Raw genomic sequence first — 14507 nt, 5'->3', positions numbered from 1 at the left:
ATATATAGATATCTAAAAAATAAAGGCCCATGAAATCTATCGATGTATTTCGATGTATTTAGACAAATGAGACTTTTCGAGACGCAAAAAGAAAGACATCGAGACAAAATTTAGTTGTTTAGATACGGTTCTCGTTGTGTTTAGACACATAGATATGCATTTACATACCAATTTATCACGCGATTTGATCCAAAAACATATCTAATGAGGGCAAATAAGATTATCTATTGGTATCGCTAGGGTTAGGATGGTATCGCTATCATATGTACTAGTTAGGGTATCGCTGCGCCTCGTGCGCCCTCCCCGCCCCGCCCCCCGCCATCGCGCCCACTATTCATCGTGATTGTCGTCTGTTTGAGCCTGTCCTGAGGAAGCCAGCTATAGAACATGTGGTCAGTACATGTGATAGCAATGCAAGTAACAGCACTCACCTGAACTGCTGCTTTGCGCTTGTATAACTAGCGCGATTGTAGACAGAATTAGTTAGATGTCAATAAAAGAAAATGAAACGAACCTCTTTGTCGGCTGCAGGCAACCTATTCCAGTAAGTCGCGAAGACACTGGCTGGTTCCTTTTGATGGCCGTTTGATTGCCACTCGAGGGCGCAAAGATTCCTAGAAAGATAGTGTTGAGCTTAATTACCATGAAAATATGGAACAGGACTCACCGCGCCGTGATCTTGGGGCTCACACGCATCGGCTTGGTACTCGGCTGTCGCTTCTTGATGGCATCAGGCTTCAAGTTGATCGTGTTCGCATGAGTCCCTACAACGAGTTCCATTTTCACAGACAGTGAAGTCGAATCGGAACTCGATGAGAGATCCGGCATGGAGACTGGTGTGATGTTGTGGGAGGGCGGGACTACAGCAGGGTCGGATCCAGAGCTCGAGGAATCAATAGAAGTCGGAGGAAGTTTTGGTGGAACGGGTCTGGGCCAAGGTTTCATAAGAATATTAGAACTACATCAATCGATCAGTAAGATGAATAACAAATAGATCAAGACTTACAGAGGGTTTTTGACCTGGTAAACAAGTGAAGTTAGTGTCTGGTTGGTGCGCTTACAATCCAACTCACCTCTACAATAGGTACCTCTTTGCCTTTTCCTTTATCGGTGCTGGGTGGTGGTGTTGGTTCACGGTCGAGTGAGGGGTGTCGCAGTGTGTCAGGTATCTGTAGAAGGATCGATTAGCAAACATTAAGATTAAAAAAAACTTACCGCTTCATTGGTGCTACTAGTAGAAGGCTCGGTGACAGGCTCGGAGGTTATATCTGAATCGATCCGTGCTCGCTTCTTCGTATGTTCCGCTTCAAGTTCATCGTCAGTGGAGCAGGTGTGCTTTTGAGGGTGTTCAACAGGCTCGGTCTTAACACGCTTGCTGGTTTTCTTGCCCTTGACATGGTAGGTAGACCATTGAGAGTAATTGTCGGTCATCAGCTTCATTGCCTTCCAGTTGTCGGCACACAAATGAAATTCGATATACTCTTTGCGCAGAGTATGAATAAGCCACCATAAGACTAGCAACAAGGCTTGGCCAATAGACACCGGTGCGAGGCCTTGGGCTTGAAGTTGCCGGAAGCTAGAGAGCATATGATTGCGGATGCTCTTCGCGCGATCAGCCGAAACAGGTGCGCCTTTCTCGTCCTGCAAGTAAGTGCACAACACATTAATGCCTTGCGCCATTCTCGTCAGGAAGGGTCTCGTCAGGAAGGGCCTCGTCAGGAAGGGCCTCAGGTATGGTGCCATACTCGAGGCCATCATAATGATAAAAATCTAGATAAAATTAAAGTCTCGATCATGATCGAGTAGAAGGACTCATACCTTCGATAGCGTCATCGGTCTGGGGGTTGGGCTGATCGCAAATATGTGAGTGAGTGTCTGTAATAAAATAAGACTTACCTCAGATGCAGGCACTAGTTCTGGGCTCTCAGAACGTCCCTTTTTCTGAGAGCTAAGTTCCCCACCATCGAGATCTGCGTGTGGCCTCTTGCTGCTGGACGAGGACGTAGCTGGTGGAGGGGTGTGTCGAAGATCTGGTGATGGGAGATCTGGCGCAATGCTAAGAGCGACCGGAGGAAGAAAAATTGATGCGAGTCTGCTGGGCTTGTGTCTGAAGTAAGTAGCTTTGGACACGCGTAAATTCCGCCCACCTGTTTTACGAAGACAGGAATTACAGTCGCACACATGGATGGTAGTGCCGTCGTCCAGCCTATGCGCGCCAGCTTCAATAGAGTCCATGATGTGCCTTGCGGTTTTGCAGATTCGGACTTAGTGATATTGATATTTGCGATCTGATCTAAGCTTGCGTGCACATTGCAAAGTTTAAACACTACAATTTGCAAACAGTTCATTACAAATTGCGCGTCATTTTTGCAGATTGTATGTTTTTTGAAATTTGCAAAGGTTCTTGACACTTTACACAAATTTACATTTTTGCCACCTCGAATTATTTAGATTGCTATCTATGTCATATGGTACTTAGCTATCTATCTACGTGTATCTACCTCAATATTGTCGATTTTCACTGGGATTGAACATTGAACGGTCATGAATGCGTTTTAGGTCTCCGAGACTCCGACCATTCTGAGTCACGACATTCATCCTTACGTTTTATCCTTATGCGACCTGACCGGCTTGTACCTGATTCCGCTTAAGATCTGTGACTGACTCTTGATGCATGATGCACTGGTGCAGTCACATCTTCAAGGGTGCTGCGGCCTACTGCATACTAGTCATTTGTCTTTCAAAACGACGGCACCGTCAGAAGGTTCTGGTGTTTTAGCTGACGTGGCCCATTGATACCTTGACTATATTTAAGTGGACGGTATCATCCACGATACTGCAGTATGGCTTTCACCAGTAACACTCCGTTGGATCCCATCCTCTACAGGCTGGGCCCTGCTGCACTCGAGTTTTTCCAGCAACAGACAGGTATCACGGAAGAGGGTGATCTGAAGCACCACATCCTGGCTGTTCAAGCAAAGGCTTTCGCGGTGAGTGATAGCTTTCATTGACGTAGGTCGAGTTGTATGTGACCTGTGTAGGTAGCACCGTACCCCTGCATCTACAACTTCGGATTCACAAGGCATGCCGTACTTGTGGAAGTTACATTCTATGATTGACGTGTATTCTAGTCTCAGAATTTCGGGACACCCGAAGTACCAAAGCGTGCTTCAGCTAGGTCGTGATTTCAGAAACTCACTGTTGTTGGATCTTGGATGTTGCTGTAAGCACATTCAGTTTATTCTGGTAGACGATAATCATGGACTCACCTCGTCATAGTTGGCAATGATGCATGCAAGGCAGTCGCAGATGGCTGGCCAATCACCCAAGTGATCGCTACCGATCTTAGGCAAGGTATGCTTCACGATAGTCGCCTCCCTGCGTAAACAAGGGAAAATGTATGTTAAGACTGAAACTTTATAACGACAGAATTTTGGGATCTCGGTCATGTCCTTTTTCGGTCTACGCCGACATCTTTTCCCGCTCAGTTTATTGCGGGTGACTGTCTTGATCCAGCTTTCTTATCGTCCGAGTCTGGGCATACATCACAGTCACCACCTGACTTATCCTCACTCGTCTCGCTGAATGACCTGCATGGCAAACTTACTGCCATCCATGCATCATCAGTATTTCACTTATTTTCTGCAGAGCAACAGGCATCGCTCGTCCGTGCTGTAGCTGCTTTGCTGTCTCCTGTGCCAGGAAGCATTGTATTTGGATCTCATGTCGGACTTCCGAAGCAGGGTACCATACGGCAGGAAATGTTCGATATGACAGTGGATATGTATTGTTATGATCCTGAAAGCTGGAATAAGCTCTGGGAAGATGCTGGTCCCTTCAAGACAGAGGCCGTCCTGAAAGAGGTAATAACTCCAAATGGTGAAATTGGGTGGAGGATGGTATGGAGTGCGACGATGAGCACGAAACTCACTGTATGAATAAACTTTTGTGTAGTTATGATGGCGATGTAACGAATAACCTTGTAGTACCACGTGAAGGTCACTCAGAACACCCGGGCTGAAGCGCGCCCAAACATTGACCGAAACAACCGAATATATCACAGCCACACTAGTACTACGTCGCACGACGCACAGCATAAATGTACAACTACACATTTCTTGCAAAATTAGCTTCCTCCTTTGTTCCCGCCATCTCTCTGTTACCCCGTCCAGTTTCAATGAACGTCTATCTTCAAGCCTGAGATACTCATTAGGATGAGTGGTGACAAGCTTTTCATCGAAGTCTCGAAGAAGGCACATGTTTTCTCGTCCATGCCCTCATGACAACGCAACATACACGTTAAATGGCATAAGTTCTCCACTTGGTGGTTGTGCAATATCAACAATTGCATTGCTGATTGTTTGACGATCATCATCTTGCGATCGGTAGTCTGTAAATGCATACTATGCTGGTGTCAATAGCAGTTGCATCTGGGTCACAACTTCTTCGCGGCCACCAATCATAATGCGGAATGTCTGTTGCACGAGGACAATGGCAGAACACCGGAGTCTAGATTCTCCAGAACTTTGGCTTTGGTATGGTCCAATTTGATGAGCTGGCAACTCCACAGACCACCACAACAGCTTTTGCCAATGAAAAGTTTGACTCGCGCTTGTCCAACACAATTTCCACTACTTCCCTTCTAAGATGCCCCATTCGCAACACCCAGATCGGTTTCGACATTAAAAGTGACCATCACCTTCATGCACACTGCCTGCTCAATCACGTTTGGTAGTGATGCACGTCCATCCTGTTTCAATTGTTTCTGTGTCTGCTTTGTAGCAACTGCAAACTCTCACATTCATCTCAACCTTTACTCAGAAACAGTCTAAGGGCCATATTTGGTGTACTGATATATTGTACGATAACCGCAGCTTTTCTTGTATATCACTCCGCCAGCTCGCCCCTTCAAAGTAGTATGGTTTCGTAAAGTATACCACATGTTCAATGAATGCTGATAAATTCGTCAATAGTGCAAACATTCAAGTTCAAATTTGTGCCAGTGGGACAAGGTTCCTGCCACACATCGGGGTGAATGATATTTAAAAGAGGTTTATATGTTGTACAAAATGTGAAGACAATATTTAATATTTAAACTGACATAAAGATGGGTGCACGACTTCAAATTTTGGTGGTGTTTTGTGTGTCATCCAAAATATCAAATATTCACAACCATATTCCCACAGACAATATGTCAACAAATATAATAAATATAATCAGATTTTCCATGTCTGCTTCAATTTAAAGTTTGATTCTTACATAAAACTTTGGAGAAAACTTGAAGTTTTGCCAAAGCTTGACATTTAAATCGAGTTTTAATGTCATGTCATCTGTAAAACTTCAAGTTTTCTCCAAAGTTTTACATGGAAATTGAACTTTAAGTTGAAGCAGACATGAAAAATCCGACTATATTTCTTATGTTTGTTGACATATTGTCTGTGGGAATATGGTTGTGAATATTTGATATTTTGGATTACTATGGAAAGCCAGACAACCGTGCTCAACTTTGACAACCGGACCACCGTGCTCAATAGCCTATTGAGGTAAGTGCTTCTATGGACCTCCGAACACCCCCAACTGTTGGAAAAATATATTAAATTGTGATCCCAGCACACGTCATTGTAGAGGAGGAAGTCACATATTCAAGTTCGTGTCAAGAGGAATAAAAGAGTGCATTACACTTGCTACTAAGAGTCCTGAGTTTCGACTGCTTCGTCTAGACTGATATACTTCTCCAAACCAGCCCATTCGCAATAGTCATTGCAGATATGCTGCTCCTCGAACATTGTCACTGCGACTTCTATGTTGCTGTCACCGAAAATATCCTGCCCTCCGCTAACTGAACTGACCATTGCAATAGTAGTACATCAGTGACAGCTGGAGTGGAAAAAGCTTAAGAATATACATACGGGTCCATCAATATTTGAGGGTCAGTTAGTAGTTTGGTGCTTCCTGATAGAGATTGATTAGTATAAGCCTGCGCTTGTCATCAGTCACATAGTAAGGACTACATACCTTGGTAGTCAGAGATAAATGCTAAACCACCAGTCTTCACATATTGAACATGTTGAGTGAACGAGAAGAATACTGCTAAATCATAGCCATCATCAAGTTCATCGAGCAAAGGATTAGCATCCGTATTGTGAATAAACTTGAGAAATGCATCGTCGCCGCCATCAATGAGTTCTTCCAGGAGATAGCATGCACGAATAGGGCATGTCCTTGAACCTGGCTTGGAAGCCGCTGTTGGGCCTTGGACAAACGCTAAAGTAAGGCCGGCCTCAACAAAGCGTACTCGGGGAATGGGAGATGGTGGAGGACAAGACGAAGCGAGGCAATGATCAATGAAATCATAGGTGAGTTGTAAAAGAGAACTCGCCCAGTACAGCACATTTGCTTCTTTAAAGAGCTTCGGAAATTCGTCTGCCACAGGAAACCTACCGATCTTGAAAGGTCCCTGTGATACACCATGCGGGTATACTTGGTGAAAGGGCCGTTTGACTACAATTTCGTGGTGGGAAACAGAGCCAAACCCAGAAATGGGAGGGGGAGTGAGTGTGAGCCATCCTGGGTGGGCCGTCTTGAACCCGCCCATCCCAATCATGTTGTCCTGGGATATATTGACTGTCAATTGGCCAACCCAGGATTCTGCGGCATCAAGTGTGAATGAGCGGTAATCTTCATTTTGTAAGATCTCCATTAATAGACGTTTAGGAATAGGGTAGAAATGGATCGTCTCGTTCTGTTTTTCGAATACTACACAAGCCATTAGTCCACAACTTGAAGCGACATATTAACTACCATTCTTACCTTTCTTTACATTCACATTTGCTGTGCCTCCGGATCTGAGGGCCGCTTTCAGGTTATCACGGTCAGGTGAGCAGAACGTAACATCCATGGGTGCAATCTTCTTGCGTGGAGGAGACAGAGGTAAAGCTCTACTGCCACTCTCCGTTCGCACATGAATGTGCTTAGATGCGGCTGGTACTGCCATGCAAGTCTCAGTTGCCAGCACAGATTTGGCCCGAGCTGTATCCTTGACCGCAGTGCTTTGCATTATGTGGCTGCCACTGCCCACATCCTCTATAAGTTCCTCCGCTAAGTCTTCGTCAACCACAGCACTTTGAACTATATGGGTGCTATCACCCTAAAACGACGACAGTAGTAAGCCTCAAGGAACGATAAAGAAAAATGTTAGTAAGCTTACATCCTCTGCAAGCTGTTCCGCCCAGTCTTCGTCGACCACAGTACTTTGGACTACGCGAATGCTACCACCCTAAAATGATGATCATAGTCAGTCTCAAGTAATGACAAGGAAAACATTAATAATCTCACATCTTCTGTAAGGCGTTCTGCTCAGTCTTCGTATTCTAGCCACCGTGCCCAAGGTGCGACTACCATTAAGGCGAATTGCTTTGTCTTGAATATCATTACCTTTGAGTCTTTGCGACCTGCTTGCAAGCACTGCGAGAGAAAATATGGTTCTCCAGCTGGGTGCTTTGAGAGATCTACCCATTTTGCATCCTGGACAACAAACTCGTCATCGCGCCAGTTAAACCCGGAGCAAAAGGCCACAATCTTTGGCAGCATGGTATTGAGAGCGATGGCTATAAGTCTGGGTGCATCAATACGAGCATCAATATCTTTCATACCCTCGCAAATATTCTAAAATGCACGTCAATTAAATGCATATCAACTCCTATGATAAAATACATACCCCAATAGTGATGCCACGACTACCCTTCCGTCGGGTGCCACCCTCGTGCACAGCTGAAATCTCCAGAGATATGGTCTGTGCTGGTGGCACAGGAAGTGGGAGCCTAGCCGAGATCTTGGCCCAGCGTTCGCGTTCGGATCCATAACTAGCATGGTGCTCAGAATCACCAGAGGCCGGTGTAGAGACTCGTGCATCTCATAGTGTGATATGGCGCTTTACACTAGGGAGTATACAGCACCAACTCGCAGCATCACTCTGTGTACCATCCACAGTGATTCCTATATGACGCGCAGCTTTCCCGCGCAACGCGCACCATGCGCGCACCATTCTCGCGCTTCACGATGTATACGCGCGCGCGCGTTCCCGCGCTTGCGCGCCCTATAGCGCCAGCCATCCAGATGCATCCATCCACTGTCCACCAAGCTCCCTAGTGCGTATATTTCCATTTCCTTTATTAGCATAGTTCCACCTTTATTTTTATCATAGTTTCTCACTCATATATATTTTTACATACCTACTCGGTAGCGCTTCGGCTCCGCATGAGCGCGCTTAGGCGCGCTATATAAGCGCCAGCAGTACATACTATTATTTACCTTACTTTTCACCCAACTTTACCTAGTACTTACTACTTAGAAAGTCGCAGTAGAAATCTATTCATTAGCACAACACATCTCACATCCTTTATCTTGCTTATATCTTCACATAAGTTTAGTCTCTCTTATTTCCGCTTACACGCGCGCGCTTTCCCGCGCTTCGCGCTAATACGCGCGCGCGTTCCCGCGCCTTCGTACCTTGCGCACACCTGCGCTTTCTCGCGCTTCGCTGAAGCGCGTACCTCTAGATCTCCGCTGCACCTGCTTCCCCTTTAGGGTCGAATGCACTTGCCATCTCAAGTATCGCAGACTAGGCAACGCACGAACTACAACTTTTTAGATACAGTCAGGAGCATTTCTTTGTTCCTCTCAGTATTGTTGTTTCTACACCGGAGTGCCCATAGTAGCCTGAGGAAATGGACCGGTGGGTCAGGCCTGAAATGGGTGCTGTGAGTGTTGCCACGTTGATGGAATGTTGACACTGGGACCTGGCATGGGGCGTGCAATGTGAGCCATAGCCACAACAGGTGGTGGATTGATCGTTGCTGAAATGATTGTCAGCACGTAAAGTAACACAAGTTTTCTTTACTCACACTTTCTCTGTGCAGCGTTCACAGACTGCCAGATGATGTGCGGATCTGGCAACTCACAGCAGGGTCTCACTGTTGTAGCTAACTTGCCCTGATATCGTCTGTGACAAGGACCACAGACATAACGTCCTGGTGTTCCTGGGTCCACAGTGGCGACGTAAAAACAGGGGTCGCCCTTCAAGATCTTGGAGCTGCAGGCGGGACGTTCACACACTCGATCGTCTTTAGCGAACGCATCTTCAGTGAATTGAGAGACGAGTTCATACCCAGACATTGTGAGATTATGAGAGGAGGTGTGAGCGGTAGCAAAGCGTTAATGCCAAAGACTCAACTAACATCTCATTAAATACATGAACACCATGTAGCCAGTGGCTGATGGCGCCTCACCTGGATATAGCAAGAACCCTTGCAGCCACAGTAGACCTGATGAGTGGTAGCCAATGATGGCGCTGTAGATGAGGAATCTTGACTATACGTGAAAACACTTAAAACAAAAGGGGTGCTCAACAGCAAGACCGGGATACGAGACAACGACTCGACCCAAAGGACAACCACTGAGAGAAGTTCCTCGAAATAAAGTGGAGGGAAACTCTGTGAGCTAGGCGGGCGCTAATAGGCACGAGAAGATAAGGCGCGCGAGATGCGCGCGTGAGCGGGAGGTCCGAGAATATGCGCGCGCGAAGCGAAGGCGCGCCTAAAGCGTTAGAGGCAAGATCTTACTGAGGAGTGAGTGCAAAGGTGGAGGATTGACAGGAGGATATGATCAGATAACAAGTGGGGAGGTGATCTATTCACTTTCCAGTACACAAAGATAAGGGAAAAGTAAGTACCAGAACCAAAGGAAACCCTTCTGTATTTAAGAATGGAGAAGGCGCGCTTCCGAGCGCGCTCCCGAACCGAGTAACCATATCAACTCTAATTATAACTAAGTTTAAATAAACTTTCCATAAGTAGCGCGGATGTCGGACCGAAGATTTTATTAGTTCAATGGATAAGATAGAAATAACGCACCAGCGAATCAGTAAGGACATGGGACGGATGGACGGACGATAGCGCGAAGACCTATGAGGAGGCGCGCGAACGCGCGCGCGAAGCGCGCATAGCGCGTGCGTAGGTAAGGCGCGCCTAAGTGCGCGCGAGTTCGGATAAGGCGCGCGCGAGACTGGTCCTTAGGAGTAGAGCTGTAACATATAGGAATGTATGGTTAAAGGCCGGATATTTCGTCATTGAGACGCGCGAGTCTCTACATCTCCTGGGGACTTACATTCTGAGTGTCCCCACTCAGTGCTATAGCGCGGGATCCTGGACTTAGAGAGGTGGTGATAGACAGGGATCAGGTGATCGCGAGAGTAGGGTTGTCCATTGATGATCGCGAGCATCGATGATGTAATCGGGGGAGATGTTGATAAGAAGATGGACGCGTTCTCGCGATCTCTTAACTTCTTTCTTATCAATCTCTCACCATGCCTACTTTCAATGTTGCTATGCTGAACGCCACTCCTTCCCCTGAGCCTGTTCCAGTGGTGCAAGGGCTTCCTGAGGACGCGCCTATGGGCGACGCTAGCGCGGAATCCGATACCGATCGCCTCTTCACCGCTTGGGCCTTCATCTTAGTCTCCCTGGAGGGATGCGTGATGTCCGCGCCTGAACTCAAGGCGGAACTCCTCGAGGATCAAGAGATGTGGTTGCGCGAGTGGTATTCTGTGCTGGTGAGTGCGCTTACATGTATTGGACTTGGTTATGGACTGACACTCCTAGGCTACTTTGAACGGTTGTTCTACGCGCGCGGGTGTGTTAGCGGTGGTGCTGGAGATGGATGACAAGAGCGCGGAATTGTTAAAGCAGGGGCGGAAGAGTTGTAAGGAGATTGAGGCGGTGGTGAAGGACTGGAAGGCGAAGGCGATTGCGTCAGTTCCTCAGGCACCTCCCATGCAGGCTGCGCGCGCCACTGGCGCCTCCGAACTCGAGGCGCGCGCCACTGACGCGTCTGGTACTGATGCCAGCAAGAAGGTACGCCTTCTGTTTCCTGTTGGCGCGCCTCTCTATTAACATGTTTGGTTGCGCTAGGCGCGCGTCGGGCGCATGTCTATGAACAAAGCGCGGCGCTGTGGCGCCTGCATTGCCAAGGACATTGACTGTGGAGGCGCGCCTGGTCGCCGGTGCCCTCCTTGTGATGTGTCCAAGCGCGCTTGCACTTTCTGTAAGTCGCGCCTCTTGTCTTTTATTGGCACGCGCCGCTGACTGCTGTGGATTAGCTAAGCGCAACCTTACTGATGCGCCTAAGGCGCGCCCGCGCAAACCGATGCCTAAGCGCCCTATTGCTGAGTCTGCAAAGGAGACCGCTTCCTCCATCGCTGTTGAGGATGAAGAAGAATCTGAGGAGTCTGAGATGGATGTAGAGATTGTTGGAGAGCGCTCTGTGGAGGAGAAAGTCGTGCGCGCCTCGCGCGATATTCCAGTGCGCGCCGTTGGTCCTTTGGCGTCTGGTTCTGCGCCTAAGGGAAAGGACAAGTTCAAGGATCCAGCGGTGGAGTTGAAGGAAGCGCGCGCCGAAGCCGCGCGTTTGAAGGAGGAAAATGCGCACTTGCGCACTTCCACTCTCCAGATGCGCCAGTATGCGCGCGCCCAACAGGCGGACCTCCTCAATTATTCCAACAAGTTTTTCGCCATGTCCAACGCTTGGGCTGAATTGGAGAGGCAGATCAATGACTCTCTTAAGTAGATGTACCTCTCTTTTGTTTTCCTTGTCTCTTAAGCGCCAATGCGCCTGTACAATGTATCCTGTGTTGCCTTGTCCATGTCCATGTCCTTATCTGATTCACTGGGCTTAAGAAATTAGAATGATAAGTATGTAAGTAAATGACAAGCGCGCAACGAGATCAAGGTAATGCAATGGACTTTACTGAATTTTCTGCGGGGTGCGCGCCCATCTTGTCTTCTTCACGCGCCTTCCATCATCTATTCCTGCCGTGTTGCGCCGCGCGCGTCGAAGCGATAACGCGCGCGCGCTTAAATGAAAGTTAGAAAAAAAGGTGCGCGGCGCCGCGCGCGCGTTAGAAAGTGAAAGTCTAATGAGGTGATTATGCGCGCGCTATACAATTAAGGTAGTGATCAGTATGTACTTGCGGGGTATTAGCGTGTTTCTTGGTGCATTTGTTATATTCTAGAGTCTGTGGGGTTTATGTGCAGGCAATGCGCGTTATATGAACAAATGATATGAGAGATATCACCGGACGAAACCCGGGGTAACACTGAGAGTATGTACTTAATGGAATATTTTTGTGTTCTTCGTATTATCTGGTGTTTTTGTTTTTATGTTTTTGAGGGGTGCGCTGTAGGGATTCATTTCTGGCTGGGCTTGTAGAGACTGTTTTTACCTTACCTTATGTTGGCACTTTTGTAGCTTACATAAGCAAGCAATCTTTTCACCAGTTACCAGTATGAGTCAGAGTCCTCAGTAGTTTTTATGATATTTCCTCTCCTCTGAGCCTTGAGCCTGGTCCAGAAACCCTTTAGGGTCGAATAGCAGCTAGGTTCTGCAAGACCCAACACATTGTTCAGACTCACCATCTGAATTGTTGTACCTTCAACTGGAGCCCACCGCGAGGGTTTCTTGTGTTTCTAGGCTCTCCAAGCTCTCCAATCATCCCCCAAATTCGCCTATTACCCAACCACAGTCATTCCTTACCAGCTTCTCCCATAATCCCCAGTTTTCAGCATCTTGTCCTCCTCCCCAGCGCACTGATAGGTGTTTTTCCCACGCGTTTTTCAAGCGGATCTCTCGCAAACTTAGAGTCGTATTCCCCACGTCCGTCCGGTCATTTTGAGCCCTGGTTCATCCAATTTGGAGCAGTAGTTGTGGAGATATTGAGTTTTTTGTGTTTTTGAGAAGTTGAGGGGAGATAAGGGTTTTCTGGGTGCTCAAAGGCCTGTCTCATCTAGCTCTTTTGGCCATTTACCATCCCTCAGTGGCTCTGTCCATTGCCCCAATCTGCTTTTTGATAGGACCAGCCCTTGTTGCCCTGCACCATACCCCTTCCTCCTCCTCCCTCTTGCACCTCCGCACTTTTTCGCACTTTCACCAGCCCATTTCGCATCAGAACCCCATCGACCCTATATCCGTTTTGAAGCCCTCGTTCATGGCTTTCATTCGCGCATATCCGCGCCTTCGCGCGCTCAGCTGTTCGCTCGCTATTCGCATTTGCGCGTTCCCCCCTAATTTTTGCCCCATTTTTGCGCCTTCCTTATATCTCGCCGCCCTGTGATCGCGCGCCCATCGCCTTAGGCGCGTTCTGACCGCATTTTTCCGCGCTTTCCATCCATCCGATCAGATTTCCGATACGCCCGCCTGCGCCCTCGCTATCTGCACTTCTCACAATTTCCACCCTTTTCCACCATTTCCCTCGTTTCTCACTCAGTTCTCCACCAAACCTAGTCAACCCTATACTCATTTCGAAGCCCTCGTTCGCCTCTTTCTATCCGTCTACTCCCCATCGTCATCCATGCAACCATCATCGCGTTTTTTTCACTTTAGCATCGCTGCTCCTCCAGTACTAAAAGCAAAGTCTGGAGGATATCGTTTTATTGCATTGCCTGACCCTCACTCACTGGCGCAGTTTACCTGGCATACGCGTCAAGGAAACAAAAGGTGTTTGAGGACCCCCAGGTTAGTTCTCTTAAGTTTAGCTTAGCTTTGGTTTGCATAGGTAGATGACTGGGGACAGTCATGATTTAAAGTTCCCATGAGATGTAGGGATTCATTTCTGGCTGGGCTTGTAGAGACTGTTTTTACCTTACCTTATGTTGGCACTTTTGTAGCTTACATAAGCAAGCAATCTTTTCACCAGTTACCAGTATGAGTCAGAGTCCTCAGTAGTTTTTATGATATTTCCTCTCCTCTGAGCCTTGAGCCTGGTCCAGAAACCCTTTAGGGTCGAATAGCAGCTAGGTTCTGCAAGACCCAACACATTGTTCAGATTCACCATCTGAATTGTTGTACCTTCAGCGCGTTCGCGCGAATATGATTGAGTGATGCGCGGGCGCGCGGAATATGGTCGCGCGCGCTAATCGTCTTGCGCGCGCTCGGGCTCGTCTTCATCAGGTTCAACGGTTTCATACGCTTCTAGTTCGTCGATGCTCTCGTCGTCTACTCCAGTCATTTGGGTTACCAATACGCGCTCCTCGCTACGCGGGTAGTAAGGAATGACGCGAAATGCGGCGAACCGAAGTTTTGAGATTGCGCCGTCCAACTCGGCCAACATATATGAGCCTCCCTTCGTGCGACACACTACGATCATAGGTCCCAAATAGCGTGGCTTCGTCTTCTTGCTCAGCTCATATTCGACTTTCGAGTTGCGTACCAATACTAAGGCGCCGGGTTCGAAGTCGTGCGATTTGATAGACGCGCGGAAGCGTCTCTCAAAATCGCGTATGGACTTGTAGCGCGCCGCGACTACTTTATCCCTAATCGCGTTAATATCTTCTACGCGCTTCTGCAATTGGCGCGCGCGCCATGCTATAAGATCAGTAGTGGTGAACGCGCCTCGGCTTGGTAAGGGCGCAAGGAACGTCGCTTCTGCAAGATCAAAGGGAAATATCGGCTCGACG

At 47.8% G+C, this 14507-nt stretch overlaps 4 protein-coding genes across 4 annotated transcripts; 1 reads left to right on the top strand and 3 right to left on the bottom strand.

Annotated features, from left to right (window-relative positions):
- Positions 1-330: 330 nt before the first annotated feature.
- Positions 331-2235, bottom strand: F5891DRAFT_978952 (uncharacterized protein; the record flags this gene model as incomplete). Its single annotated transcript, XM_041376826.1, has 9 exons — positions 331-378; positions 432-458; positions 515-614; positions 668-958; positions 1007-1020; positions 1074-1169; positions 1216-1770; positions 1819-1875; positions 1897-2235. The coding sequence occupies 9 exons, from the start codon at positions 2233-2235 to the stop codon at positions 331-333; spliced, it is 1527 nt and encodes a 508-aa protein (XP_041227828.1).
- A 387-nt stretch (positions 2236-2622) lies between these two features.
- Positions 2623-4061, top strand: F5891DRAFT_1025579 (uncharacterized protein). Its single transcript, XM_041361364.1, has 5 exons — positions 2623-2990; positions 3042-3082; positions 3132-3223; positions 3280-3354; positions 3430-4061. Exons 1-5 carry the CDS (start codon positions 2844-2846, stop codon positions 3936-3938), a joined length of 864 nt encoding a protein of 287 aa, XP_041227827.1. The 5' UTR covers positions 2623-2843; the 3' UTR covers positions 3939-4061.
- A 1626-nt stretch (positions 4062-5687) lies between these two features.
- F5891DRAFT_1186833 (uncharacterized protein) lies at positions 5688-8111 on the bottom strand (the record flags this gene model as incomplete). The annotated part of the gene is made up of 8 exons (XM_041366747.1): positions 5688-5839; positions 6016-6756; positions 6811-7147; positions 7208-7276; positions 7435-7665; positions 7718-7902; positions 7960-7972; positions 8031-8111. 8 exons carry the CDS (start codon positions 8109-8111, stop codon positions 5688-5690), a joined length of 1809 nt encoding a protein of 602 aa, XP_041227826.1.
- A 628-nt stretch (positions 8112-8739) lies between these two features.
- Positions 8740-9174, bottom strand: F5891DRAFT_1186832 (uncharacterized protein; the record flags this gene model as incomplete). Its single annotated transcript, XM_041366746.1, has 2 exons — positions 8740-8855; positions 8904-9174. 2 exons carry the CDS (start codon positions 9172-9174, stop codon positions 8740-8742), a joined length of 387 nt encoding a protein of 128 aa, XP_041227825.1.
- Between the last annotated feature and the right edge of the window lie 5333 nt (positions 9175-14507).

This window comes from Suillus fuscotomentosus (assembly GCF_016647785.1).
Source record: "Suillus fuscotomentosus strain FC203 chromosome Unknown F5891scaffold_18, whole genome shotgun sequence".
NCBI lineage: Eukaryota > Fungi > Basidiomycota > Agaricomycetes > Boletales > Suillaceae > Suillus > Suillus fuscotomentosus.
Note: the sequence above shows the minus strand (reverse complement) of the source record. Positions and strands in the feature narration are given on the sequence as shown.